At 36.6% G+C, this 15,053-nt stretch overlaps 2 protein-coding genes across 2 annotated transcripts; both read left to right on the top strand.

Moving 5' to 3' along the window:
• Positions 1-7,727: 7,727 nt before the first annotated feature.
• LOC114355779 (uncharacterized) lies at positions 7,728-8,561 on the top strand. Its single transcript, XM_028308798.1, has one exon. It carries the CDS (start codon positions 7,728-7,730, stop codon positions 8,559-8,561), a length of 834 nt encoding a protein of 277 aa, XP_028164599.1.
• Positions 8,562-9,341: 780 nt separating this feature from the next.
• Positions 9,342-9,968, top strand: LOC114355778 (uncharacterized). Its single transcript, XM_028308797.1, has one exon. The coding sequence runs from the start codon at positions 9,342-9,344 to the stop codon at positions 9,966-9,968; it is 627 nt and encodes a 208-aa protein (XP_028164598.1).
• Positions 9,969-15,053: the final 5,085 nt, after the last annotated feature.

Genomic DNA, 15,053 nt, shown 5'->3' with positions numbered 1-15,053 from the left:
GATATTTTGTATAATTAATAAAAATAAATAAATAATAAAAAAGTTACATAATGCTTGTATTAATATGCAAAAGTTACAAAAAGTAGCATATTACATAGAGGTTATAGCTTCCTTTTTAGGCCATATTTATTACTTTCGTCATAAACCTTAATCATTTGTACTAGTTCCATAATATTACGATATGTTTGGATAGATTGATTGACTCTATAAAGTCTCTCTGAGTTATCAGTCAATCCTAACCAATTTCTAACCAAGAGGGTATAAAGCGTAATACACACTGAGCCCGCCGGGCCGCCAAAAAGGCCGGCGACACAAGCCGGCGCCGCGGCGGCCTGTATGAAAAGAATTATGTCGCTCAGTTGCCCGGCGACGCTCGACCTGTAGTGACGTGCATGTATGCTGACTGCCAAATAAATTTCTCATCTCAAGCCGCCGACCAAATTTTCCGACTTGTAATAAGTGAAGCCGCCAACTAGACCGCCGACAAAAAGTTGCCGACATAATAATATTCTTAGAAATCAGGAGTGGAATTCTTTAAAAAAAAACAAAACTTACAAACCGTTATTTATTAATTTTACTTAAAACAAAAATCACAATTTACACAACCAAAAAATAACAATTTCCTTGATCAGAGAAACAGAATCAACTTATTTTACGTAACGCCTAGTATGCCTAACTATGAACTAAAACACTTCACCACCGATGTGCACGCTCCGAACGCTCGAAAAATAGTGAGCGCGCGGCGGCTTGGCACTCCTTTTATAAGCGGTCAGGCGGGTAGTTCGATCGCCTATAGGGGCGATTGCTTATAATATATATAATACGGCGGCCCAGCGGGCTCAATGTGTGTTGCGCTTAAGCATTTATTGTAATAAACGCACCAGATTGCTGCATTTTTATGTTGCCAAGCAATTAATTCCTAAACATTGTATTGTCTGTGTTTGAGCTTCTTAAAGCGTGTCATTACAAGTCAAATTTGATTGATCGTAAACATCTGCTGCTGTGACGACCCGGTTCCCTAGAAGAGTGAACTATAAACTAAAATTAGCCCCGAATTGAACCGTCAGAAAAACAAATGAATGCGGGCTTAAAATAGATCCTTTATTGGCCCTATCGATTTTATTTAGATTGGAGTTATATTTGTCAGTAATTATGTATTTTTTTAATTTTGGAGCTTTCCAAGTGTCCAGTATAAATAATTATTAGTCACTGCATACCCTAACTAACGATTATGACGTTATGTGCTATTAGCTTTAAAATACACAGTTCAACAGTATCCGTCCTGTAGTTTTTGTGTGAAGGAGTAAGAAACATCAAATCATCTTCACATTCTATTGTGTTTATGTTAGTAGATATACCTGACCTCTACCAAGTCAAAATCTATCAAGTAAACGTCGCTATTAATACTCGTAGCTACAATAGTACACAAACAATAACCAAACTACAGATAATTGTTTATACACAGTAATTACAATGTTTCGTTTGTTCAGTCTAAGAAGAGCTGGTATTATTGTATGCTAGTATCTTGACTTGATAATCATTTAAACAAGAAATTATTTCTCTCAACTTCACGTGACCTCGTTTAATTCTAGAACTAAACTTATTAATTTTAAGTTTGAAATAAATTAAAACAGAAGAAATATGAGTAAAACATGTCCCAATCTAATTCATAGTGCCTGAACCGAACATCATCCTGCCACAAAATAGCGCTTTTTTAATACGTTAAGAATTTTAAACATATTGATGTAAGATTCAAAATTAATTGACAAAAATACTAATTTTGTAGTAGGGTTGTGTTGCTTTGTTCGCTTAGTAGATAAGATGATATTATATTTAAATTTTATATCTAGGGAATACTGTTCAAAATATTTAAATTTTGTCATGTGTAGCTTCATGCGCTGGCGATTGTACTAAATAGAGAACACTCTTAGCGGTTATCAGACGTCCTTACGGCAGTGACCTTTGCCAGCAGAAGTGGGGCATGTTGTTGTCTTAACGTGCATGTACTACAAAACAGGTCGTTTTATCCAGTTTTATGATCCCGAGATGTCTGTACGAGTGTAATTGCATTATGTTATTCACTGTTTGTTATTGTATTTTCTTTTGAAGTGATAAATAACATTTTAGACAGCACATCAGACGTGCAATTTTTTTTTGCAAAAAGTTACCTAAAGATATTTAGAGCTCCTTCTATGTTCTTCTGATTAATTTCGTTGCGGGTCCAATGACAGTTTTAACTTGTTTTTATTGGCTGTCAAACTGTAGATCCTGGCTACACAGGAGTTGCATCGGTGGGAACGAGAGATGGGAATAGTGCCGTACCTAAAGATGCTTGTCATTCTGTTATTGTGAACTATACCTTACCTACCATACCAATTACTTCGTGACAATTGTTTCTAGAAAGCTATTTAGCAAGATATAGATTCAGATTAGATACGCAGTTCAACAGAATCGATAGTGTTATTCTTCGGATGGGTAGAGAGCTGTAGCTTTCTTTCCAGAGGTCCTAGGTTCGAAGAGCTGTAGCTTTCTTTCTTCGATAGGTACTGATAACGAGTTTATTAAAAAGTATATTGATCAGTCCCTTATAGTGATATAATGCAATTTATTTCTTAACCAATAGACTTACAACATACAATTGCATTTCCTTATAACATATAACATCCAATAACAGACAATTACTGTCACGTAAAAGAGATAATGGTTATCATAGCACTATCGGTGGCTTACACAATGAGTACTGTAGTTCATCCACCTCCTTATACAATAACGATCCTTTTATCCACAGGCAGTTTCTATTCAACGAATGCAAATGCACAGGCACAGTTGAGAAATTGCACCCTGTAGTTTCAACACAATTTAATAAATTATATTCTATTCATCAACAGTAGGTACTTTTCTTTTGCTGCAGTTACGTGTTAGTTTCTTCAAAAATACTGCCTAATGCTCTTAAAAACTACTTTATAGTTTTTACTCCTAGCTTTTCTGCTTTAATGTAAAGTTCTATATTTTTTCGTGGGTCGAAAAATCCCTATTGATACTTTTTAGCGTCTTCAACATGGCTGAATCAGACCAGGTTTAAGCATAAAAAATTGTTTCATCTGATCTTTAAGTTGATTATAATCTGCATCGTTCTGTTCAACCACTTTTTTTTATTCATATGCGCCCCATGTGAGAATAGAATAGTTATAGTGAAATAATTCTCTTGATTGATAGAGTTAAAATTGCAAATATAGATCTTCCAAAGATATCAATGGGACTACTGCACACAAATACAGCTGAGCAGCATAGCGAACGCATTACGTAACGTTATCGGGGTCGCGTAATATTTGTCTGATATCCACTCTTATCAGGCAGAGGTCAAAGGGTGAGCTCGTATCGCTGTACGGAACTTTTAGTTACCAAACCAAACGCAGTATTAGTTTTCAAATATTTATTTAGCGACAAATCATAGGTTTCAATTCACGTACCGGAAAGCGCAGCGTATGACACCCACCCACAAGGTGGACCGACGACCTGAAAGGTAGCAGGAATGCGCTGGATGCAGGCCGCCACCAACCGGCTGTCGTGGAAATCATAGGGCCTATGTTCAGCAGTGGACGTCCTATGGCTGAAATAATGATGATGATGAATTCATAGGTTTTGTTCTATTCCTAGCACAGATTCATGGAATTTACGAAGCATCAAATAATCTCGTTGTATATTCAAGTAGGTATGACTGGGAGAGATAAACAATATCTATGACCAGAAATACGTTCTTATCTGGTCTGGGGTAATGACCATGAACTGGACAACGCAGTGAAGGTAGTCTTCCCACCCGGTGGACTGATGGACTAGTTTGACTAGTTAGCTGGCACTGGATGAAAATGGATAAGAGTAGCAGGTTATGACATTCTATGAACAAGGCCTAGGTGTCAAGCAGTGTACTCGTATTTCTAGACTTCATGATATTCATCATTTCTGTATGATATTGTATATTGATGTCTGTAAAGTGATTTTACGCTACAGTTAAAGTTACGCAGCAGTTTTTCTTGTCCCACCTTTTGTTTTCGTTACATACTTTTTATGTTATATCGTCCTCTTCGGTATATTAATGCCAGTTGTCATCCATAAAGATAAAGAAGAACCTTCGAAGACTATCAGTTTTCAGCGGTCCGAAATATATCATTATATCTCACGCAAAGCGGCGCTTTTTCCACTTAACAGCTGGCTGGCCTCAGTCGCCGTCATTTGTCAGTGACGGTTTCGTAATAGGATATAATTGGTATGATTAGGATGATCCATCAAAAGATATAGCTCACTGAATTGAATCTGTTTTAGGTACTAGATTTTTAGTGTCGTTTTCATAGTCATAGCTTAAATTCCTATTTAACCGTCCTATGGCTGAAAATGATGATGATGATGATGTATATCTGTTCTATCACTACTGGACTGAGCGAGATTAGGTGCACAAAACCTATTTACACAGTGACGTCTAATCTATCCCAATTAAAAGAATTACTCGTATAATGATTAACTCGTCGACGAAATAAAGTAGATTCAATTGGATTCAGCATGACAATGACGGCTATAAAAATTATTGTAATTATAGTAATAACCTCTCTATTCTTATTACAAACTAGCGGTCCGCCCCGGCCTCGCCTGTGGTACATTATATAGCCTATAGCACTCATGGATCACGTTTATATCCAACGATGAAATATTTTTTGAAATCGGTTCAGTAGTTCTTGAGATTAGCGCGTTCAAACAAACAAAGTCATTCCCCCTTATTACAAAAAAAAAAGGTAAACCCGGACGAACACTGGTTTACAATTATATTTCCACACTAAATGTCAATTTAAACCAGGGTTCAACTAGAATCTAACTTTTTGTAATAAGGGGTTCTTTATAATATTGGTATAGGGTAGATACAACGCGAACTTTAGTTAATGTACACTCGTATTAAAAGCTTGTGTTAGGTATTATAAAATATTTGGAAAAGTACTCTTCATTTGCTAATTGGAACATTTAGTTATTTGATACTGTACCTAAATCAGCAGTGAACACATTTATTATTTAGTGTTTGGACACATATTTTGTTAATGAGCACAAAATCCAAAACTCGTTTAGCATTTTCCTGATACGCTTTTAATACCTCTATATTTGGTAAGTATTTATGCGTGACTGATGACAATTTAGTGCTTAAGCTCAAGGTTATAAAGACTGATTTGATCCAATTTTTGTTGATTGGGGAAAGCCCAGGGGAATTGGCTATTTGCCATTAATTTGATATTGTGTTATGGCAAAGTTCATATTATAGGTTGCCAGTTATCATCTGTTACAAGTTATGACTACAAATCCAGCTGACGTGTGAGTTCCAATCCTACTATCAAATACTTTCCTAACGTCCGTATTCACAAACATTACTATGAGGTCTCACAGTGCGCGTGGACGGACAGGGCACGACAGGGTGACACACGAACCAATCACAGAGCTCTATTCAACGGTGTGCGTTCGATTTGCAAGCAACGTTTGTGAATACGGGTGTAAGTGTATCTATGTGATAATCCAAAAGCACTTAATCCTAGAGAATCATGTGCTTTTATGTCTATGAGTACATACATACAGGGTGTCCCAGAATGGGTGAATCAAACTGCTAGGGGAGGTAGCTCTACTAATGTATTATCCCTAAAAAATATGAAAAAAAAAAATTTTGAGTTCGTAATATTTTTTTAAATAATGTGCTCTAAACTCGAAATCTAGTCTTTATTTTTAAAAGTTTGTTTACACTTTTACAGATAAACGAAGCGATCATGTACAAGTACAATTAATATTAGTAAGAAGAAAGTCCTTCTGCGCTTTATTTTTTTTTTCATATTTTTTAGAGATAGTACATTAGTAGAGCTACCTCCTCTTGCAGTTTGATTCACCCATTCTGGGACACCCTGTATAGTAATATTTTATGTATAAAGTGTGATATTTTATCGATCCCTTAATGTATGCTTATCTTTTATCTAGTCGCCACAGTACAAGATTTTTTTTAATTTGGGGCTACGTGATTGATGGACCGTATAAGTTAGTGACTGGTTTAGGTATGAGTGTATTGTGGTTGAAATAATCCACCCTTGGGTAGTTATTATTATTGACAGTGTTTCATGAGTAAGTCGATGGATAAAGACGTTGTATAATGAGGTTCGTTCGTTAGTTCGTTCGTTTCAGCCAAATGACGTCCACTGCTGGACAAAGGTTTTCCATAATGAACGGTCCTGCGCTGCCCGCATCCAGGCTCTTCCCGCGACCTTTACCAGATCGTCGGTCCACCTAGTAGGAGGCCTGCCCACGCTACGTCTTCCAGCCCGTGGTCGCCACTCGAGAACTTTCCTGCCCCAACGGCCATCGTCTCTACGAGCTATGTGCCCCGCCCACTCGTTACTTTGGTTCTTCTGCGGAATCTCCTCATTTCTGATTCATCACGCAGGGAAACTCCGAGCATAGCCTATGAGGTTGCAGGGATCATAAAGTACTGGGTACTCACTCCGTTAGTGCTCGTAACAACATTACCACTTAACTTTAACGTAGATCTTATTGTGATCCGCGAGTGGGGAGCTGGAGGCCTGAAATACAGGGTGGCCCTAGTTTAGGCTCCAGATCGCACACTCAGAACAACAATTATTGTTATCAAAAAAATATTTGATGTATAGCCTGACCAGCAGGGCTAAGATGCGCGCCGTGATAAACTGCTATCGCGGCGTTATATCGATTTTGACGTCACTATATCGTTTTATCTACCGGCGCTAACATGGCACCCCGAAAATTATCATGTCATCTGTCAAAATGTGATAGTGATAGATTTGTTTTTTTTTTGTGATAAACCTGGCTAGCCCTAACATGAAGCGCTAACTATATCATATTTTGACATCACGATAGGATAGGATGTGGTGTTTTTATCGTCCTCGATCCTTGCCCACGATAGCAAGACGATAGGAGATTAACTTTTTTGCAAGCTACTTTAACTCTATTTATTTATCATTTATAATGGTAAATGACATTTTATGCAGTCATGTAATGTCAACAAAATTGACATAACTTTTTTTTAATGACGTTCTCACTGCTTTAAGATATGTGTTTTTAGCCGAATTAGTAGCAGAAATGAACGAGATTGAACGAATGAGCTAAAATATTTCAAGGTTGGCCAACATAATAACGCAATTTTTTCTTAATATGGCAACAATTGGGTTATCACGCGATAGCGGTCGATAGACTTTTCTATCGATGGTCCCATGTTAGGGAAAATGATAAAATTATCTACGTGATCGAAAATTGTCTTATCATATCATGTCATTGTCGATGCGCGCATCTTAGGCCTACAGGAACATAAAAACCCTGGCATAGAGGCGCGTCAATTGCATTTGATAGTGCAACACTGAGTACAGTCGTACCCGTGTTAAATTAATAGGCTAACTTTATGTATCAGGATTCAGGATTATGGGCTAATTTGATATTTTCATAAATTAATGAAAAAATATTATTATAGGTAACCTGGTTTAAAGAAATTAAATAAAAATGTGCCGTATACACACATAAGTTTTCTATGTATTAACTTCTATTTAAATAAGTTGTCATGTAAATTGAGTCAGTGTAATACAATTGATCGGAGCAATAAACATCGTTCAAACCACAAGTATTGTGTCGTCTCTCATTAATTACACTCACCCCGCGCATACGCGCGCACATTGGTGACCCGCGACATGCAGTCCACGCAAGCAACACCAGAAGACAAAATGGAACTATCAGCAGTGACAGTGTCTTCAAGGATCCCTGATTTTTGGCGTGACCAACCCCGACTTTGGTTCGTGCAATGCGAGGCGATACTGGGACCGCAAAAATTAAGCGACGAAGCGAGATACAACTTGGTGGTCACAAAATTGGGAAAGGAGGTCGTCGAACAAGTTAGCGACATACTACTGAAACCTCCCGAGTCTGGAAAATTCGAAGCCTTGAAAACTCGCCTAATGACTGTCTACGAGGAATCGGAGATGCGACAGTTCCAAAAACTCTTAAGTGAGATGGAACTTGGCGACCAGAAGCCCTCCCAGCTCCTGCGTCGCATGAGAGACCTAGCTCGCGACAAAATACCCGACGAGACTCTAAAAATCATGTGGCAGGGCCACCTTCCGTCGTCCGTTCGAGCCGTGCTTGCCGTCAGCGACGTCCAGGTTTTGGATAAATTAGCCGCCATCGCTGATAAGGTCATGGAGACCTCCAGACCCATACAAATATCCGAAGTTCAGGCGTCACCTTCAACCAGTTCAAACGGTGACCATGCTTTTATTTTAGCTGAAATAGCTAAACTAACCATGAAAATTAACGACATGGAGAGAAACAGAAACCAATCAAGGAATTTCAACAACAATAGAAACCGTTGGCGATCGCGATCCACGTCACGAGGTCGTAACCAGAGCCGACGCACGCCCGACAGTCCTAATTGGCTTTGCTTCTATCATCATAAATTCCGTGGTAGAGCTAAAAAATGCGTAGACCCGTGCTCCTGGAAAAAGGATGATCATCGTCAGGAAAACTAGATCAGGTGCAATCGCAGGCGGAGATATGCACCATATCACCTGTGAACCGCCTTAGTGTGACCGACAGCCGTAGTGGTTTGAATTTTTTGGTGGATACAGGTGCGAACATTTCTGTATTACCAGTGCCTAGAAAACCATTTTATCAAAATCAGTGCAGTGACTATAAACTTTATGCTGCAAATGGCAGTGAAATAAAGACTTACGGTGTCAAAACATTAGAATTAGACTTTAAATTACGTCGATCCTTTCGCTGGACTTTCGTGATTGCAGACGTTAAACGCCCTATTTTAGGTGCCGATTTTTTAAAACATTATAAACTATTGGTGGACGTGTATAAACGAAAACTTATAGACTCAGTGACTAATTTACGCTCAGAGGGAACAGTGACGTCATCGCAACAAACCTCTATTTTCACCATAGACTTACGTAGCGAATACAGTGATCTTTTGTGTGAATATCCGGACATAACTAAACCGATGTGTTTTAAAGACACTCCTCGCCATTCCGTAGTGCACCACATCGAGACCACAGGCGCACCCATTTTTGCGAAACCGAGGCCATTGCCTCCCGATAAATACCAACGTGTGAAAGCCGAATTTCAAAAAATGCAGGCAATGGGCATTTGTCGACCATCTAACAGCTGCTGGGCAAGTCCCTTGCACGTCGTTAGCAAGAAAAACGGAGACATAAGACCATGTGGCGACTACAGGAAACTTAATGCCATAACTGTACCCGATAGGTATCCAATACCTCGCGTACAAGACTGTACGTANAGACAAAATGGAACTATCAGCAGTGACAGTGTCTTCAAGGATCCCTGATTTTTGGCGTGACCAACCCCGACTTTGGTTCGTGCAATGCGAGGCGATACTGGGACCGCAAAAATTAAGCGACGAAGCGAGATACAACTTGGTGGTCACAAAATTGGGAAAGGAGGTCGTCGAACAAGTTAGCGACATACTACTGAAACCTCCCGAGTCTGGAAAATTCGAAGCCTTGAAAACTCGCCTAATGACTGTCTACGAGGAATCGGAGATGCGACAGTTCCAAAAACTCTTAAGTGAGATGGAACTTGGCGACCAGAAGCCCTCCCAGCTCCTGCGTCGCATGAGAGACCTAGCTCGCGACAAAATACCCGACGAGACTCTAAAAATCATGTGGCAGGGCCACCTTCCGTCGTCCGTTCGAGCCGTGCTTGCCGTCAGCGACGTCCAGCTTTTGGATAAATTAGCCGCCATCGCTGATAAGGTCATGGAGACCTCCAGACCCATACAAATATCCGAAGTTCAGGCGTCACCTTCAACCAGTTCAAACGGTGACCATGCTTTTATTTTAGCTGAAATAGCTAAACNTCATCGGATAAAAGTGAAATTGTGTCGTGCAGTGCAAAAGTCAATTTATCAGTGAATCTAAGTGTAATAATTCAGTGTATAACAAGTGTAATCGCGTACCTATCTCTATTAGATAATATTTTTTTAAATAGCAAATTCTATTTTATTTTAATAAAATGTGTATTTACTGTGTACTAATGTATTTTAAATGGTATGTATACGCATAATATTTTATTATCTACACTAATGTCATTGGTTAAAACTCTCGAAAATAATTGTAATATTTATTACGTTCTTTACATAATGTGACTTATATTTTTTTTCACATACTTTCTTTCAAATTAATGTGTCATTACTTAGTTTCTTATTTTTCAATTATATTCACGGAAATTATATCAATATTAAAAAACATTGCAAACCTTGTAATTTATGATATAAAAATTAATAAACCCGTTTGCATAATATATTTTTTGAAACATGAATTGTATAACATTTGAAATTTTAATAAATGTGTAATCCGTCACTTATTAATTAATAAAATTATATCAATGTATACGAAATAAAATCAATATAAAATGTATTTATAAACATAATAAATAAAAATGTGGATAGAACGTTACTCATTTTTTAGCAAATTTTTTTACCATAGTTATTACCAATTTTTAGCAAATTTTTTTTCCATTGTTTTTTAACTTACTTTATACTTATTAATTTTATTTCCTTTTCAAAGGGGGAAGTAATGTGCCGTATACACACATAAGTTTTCTATGTATTAACTTCTATTTAAATAAGTTGTCATGTAAATTGAGTCAGTGTAATACAATTGATCGGAGCAATAAACATCGTTCAAACCACAAGTATTGTGTCGTCTCTCATTAATTACACTCACCCCGCGCATACGCGCGCACAAAACCATCAATCGAGCTAGTAGGATTTATTTTATTATTCATCAATAATCAAATTCAGAACTTGAATATTCAACTGCAATGTCTGCTCATGAACGATTCAAACTCGGTACTTCTTTCCCAATTCCATAAAATTCAACACTTAGAAAGTGACAAAAATATTTAAAATAGGTAGTTGAAACAAACCACAGCTAATTTTTATAGTGGACTGTACTATACGATAAACATGTCAGTCAATTTGACAACCTTTGTCGGAAACATTATTCAATGAAAATATTGTCCGAACCCTTAGTATTTCTCTTCGACAAATACTTTAACACATGGTGAACCACTTTTCTTTCACGACTATAAAAAGATTTTAGCAATTTAATTCACAAAATCAATTGCGCACATTTAAAATAAAGTTTGTTTACACTTTGACAGCAATAGACTGACATGCAAGGTGACATGTCAATGAAGTTTTCAGTTACTGTTGCCATTAAAAGAAATTAGTACCATTAGTTTTCCGCTGCTAGCTGGCGCTGAGTGAAATTGTCCAAATATTTATTATTTATTATTATATCATAAGTCGCTGTAATAGGTATTATTTTGGTGATGTGCCGATGACTGCATCATTCACAATGATTAACTTTATCTTATGCCCGTTTTCATCATTAGCCCCTAATTTTTAAGTTACAGGATTACATTAGATTAGATTAAACAGGTTTTTTTTCATAGGGGTCACCTAAAAATTAGGGATTGATGGTGTAAACGGGCATTAGACTCCTATAGGTAGTCAGAAGCCCTCAGAAGCAAAAAATCTGTCTGGAAAATGCCACTTTGACTATACCAACTGCAACCAGTTCTTACTTATCAGTACACGTCATATGAGTAACTTAAGACATCGTAGTAATGTATTTTTGGATCAAAACAAAATCTGGCCAGTGCAACAAAAACAAAAGGTAATGAATACGAGTATGCTCGAAAGTAACCGGAATGTAAATAATATTCGACGACCTTCTTCATTCTTTATTCACGTGACTTTATTCAAGTCATGGGACCAACTAAATAAATATATGAATCAATCGTGTGCATGCATACTATTTTATATTAAGGTTATACTAGTTCAACTGTTTTAATGCATAAAATTATTCAAAAGAGACACGAGATGTTTTACGTGTTGGCCGAATTTAACATGTCCAATATCCATTTGCTAAAATATTCTATTTTTTTATATATTTGTAGATGTTCAATTTATTTACAATTATTTACAATTTTTTGTGAACTAAAAAAGTAAAAACTATATACAAAAGTAATATTTACAGAAAATAAAAGTAAAACAAATTAAAATTCTATTATTTGTTTGGCCTCTGAATCTAATTTAAATTCAACCGATAAATGTCTTGAATACTTATGCTTAACACTGAATTAAGTTTAGCATTGACTTTAGAACCTCAGAACTCAATTCAAACATAAGTAGGTATAATAAAACTAATTGATTGTATAACAAATATAAAGCTTGAATCTCGACGTATTATTTAGTTTTACTTTCATGAGACTTATGTCGTGTGGTTCCGATAGAATAGAATAAAATCACCCTTACTCTTCGCGTGGATGACTTAAAAGCCGACTAAGAAAAAAGTTTTAGCGTAAGGCGTAAGGCCTAATGTTTCAGCGTATAGCATAATCTTCAGCGTTGCCTAAAGTTTCAGTGTATTCTGATTTCATCGTATAGCTTTAAGTTTCAGCGTACCTATGGCCTAAAGTTTTAGTGTATGCCTAATTTCAGCGTATGGCCTAAAGTTTCAGCGTATGGCCTAAAGTTTCAGCGTATGGCCTAAAGTTTCAGTGTATGGCTTAAAGATTCAGCGTATGGCCTAAAGTTTCAGCGTACGGCCTAAAGTTTCAGAGTATGGCCTAAGGTTTCAGCGTATGGCCTAAAGATTCAGTGAAGACCAGGGGTTCCCAAAGTGTGCGCCGCGGTGTCCTAGTGTGCCGTAAAAAATAAAGAGGGGCGCAGGTCAATCCTTTACGTCGCGATGGCGCTTGAAAATCCCTACCCTTCCCACGTTTTCACCCGCTATCGAGAGAAACTTTATCTTTCTCTCGACTGTAGGTATTTTTTTCAAAAGGTAGGGCCGTTATACGGGTGACTGGAACTGTACCCGCCATAGCTAATACGCGTATAGAGGAGGTCATTTGCTAATTATTGAACCTACTTTCTATGACTAAAGTTTTATAGTTTAGGAGATATGACAATTTTTATACTTGTTTCAGATTTTCCCGAAATTTGACCTAAAAACTGCTTAAATTTTTTTTCTCGCATGATTTTAACCGATTTTTTTATTTGATACTAATATCGAATAAACCTTTAGTCAAATAAAATAAATTTCAGATCTAGATAATGATTCAATAACTAGTTACGAGCCGCCAAAGTTCAACAAAAGTACAAACCACGATAAAAAATTCAAATTCGATTTCGATTTAAGAAAAAACTAATGGTGATAATGAATTGCCAATGATCTTAAAAATATCTCTACCCTCTCTTCTTTTCAATGATATATCACACGTAGCAATTAGATATTGAAATTTATTAAAAATTCAAAGTTTATGGAAGAAAATGGAGTAATTTACGAAAATTATCCATACAAAGTTCCTCCAAACAACTCATATTTTCTGCTATAGGTACCTACTCCTTTTCATAACTATTTTCGTGTTTTTTTTTAAATGAATTTAAAAATAATAATCACACTATAAAGAAAAAAAAAATTAAAAAAATTCAAAATCAACTTTGTATGGATAATTTTTGTATTATTACTCCATTTTCTTCCATAAACTTTGAATTTTTGATAAATTTCAATATCTAATTACAACGTGTGATATATCATTGGAAAGAAGGGAAGCTGGAGATATTTTTAAGATTATTGGCAATCCATTATCACCATTAATTTTTGTTTCAATCGAATTTGAAGTAGAATTTTTTATCGTGGTTTGTACTTTTGTTAGACTTTGGCGGCTCGTAACTAGCTATTCAATCATTATCTGGATCAGAAATTTATTTTATTTGAATAAAAACATATTCGATATTAATATCAAATAAAAAAAACTGTTGAAATCACGCGAGAAAAAAAATTGAAGCAGTTTTTAGGTCAAATTTCGGAAAAATCTGAAAAAAGTATAAAAATTGACATATCTCCTAAGCTATAAAACTTTAGCCATAGGAAGTAAGGTTCAATAATTAGCAAATGACCTCCTCTATACGCCTATTAGCTATGGCGGGTTCAGTTCCAGTCACCCTGTATATTACTGAAGTAAGTGCGCTGCGGGGTTAAAAAGATAGGGAACACCTGGCGTAGAAGATGGCTTTTTAACTCACATCTCTGAACTGCGCGATGCCTGCTTCCCCCAGCTGGTACATGGAGATGTAAGCAGCTTCGGGCTGCACGAAGAGCTGGCACAGCACCATCTCCTCGCTTCGGAACAGTGCCCCCATGGTGGTGAGTTGTGAACCTGAGAGAACAACAAAAAATTAAAGAAAATTGCTATATTCCTAGATTGCATCTCACTTCTGCGGTCATTTACCTTGTCATGCATAAAAAAATATTGTTTGTAATAATTAATAGTAGGTTTTATTTATTTAAAACTAGCTTTCAGCCCGCGGCTTCGCCCGTGTCGAATTTTGTCTGTCACAGAAAAACAATATCGCGCGCGTATTTGCTCACCGTTTAGACCTACCCTGGACTACGACAAACAATTTAAAACCAAAATCAGCTCAATCGGCCCAGCCGTTCTCGAGTTTTAATCAGACTATCGAACATCATTTCATTTTTATTTATATAGATAGATAGATAGATTATCACTAACAAGGTCACGTTCTAATTTATACAATCCACCTAACATTATAAATATGAAATACCTATGCTTGTAACAAAATATAAGCTCAAAAATTACTGCACCGATTTCGATTCTTTCACCATTCTGATAAACGTTTAGTTGAGGCATTTTACGATCCAATACCTTGCTGGCCTATACCTTGGCCAAAGAATTAGCCTGGCCATCCAGCGTGGCAATGTGGCCAGCCTTCTGGGCACCTTCCCCCAAGACAGCGGATTAAACGAAATTTTTATTTATAAGCCTTGTATTTTATTTTATTTTTTATTTTTAAATTAGGTTTAGTTTAGGTTAATTAAGTAGTTTACTTTAAATATTATTATGTAATATTTTATTTTGGCTACTAAACTTTCTTCATTAAACATAATTAATTAATTATGCTAATA

This window comes from Ostrinia furnacalis, unplaced genomic scaffold, assembly GCF_004193835.3.
Source record: "Ostrinia furnacalis isolate ACB-3 unplaced genomic scaffold, ASM419383v2 OfSCF2506, whole genome shotgun sequence".
Classification (NCBI taxonomy): Eukaryota; Metazoa; Arthropoda; class Insecta; order Lepidoptera; family Crambidae; genus Ostrinia; species Ostrinia furnacalis.
This window is presented reverse-complemented; position numbering and strand designations above follow the sequence as displayed.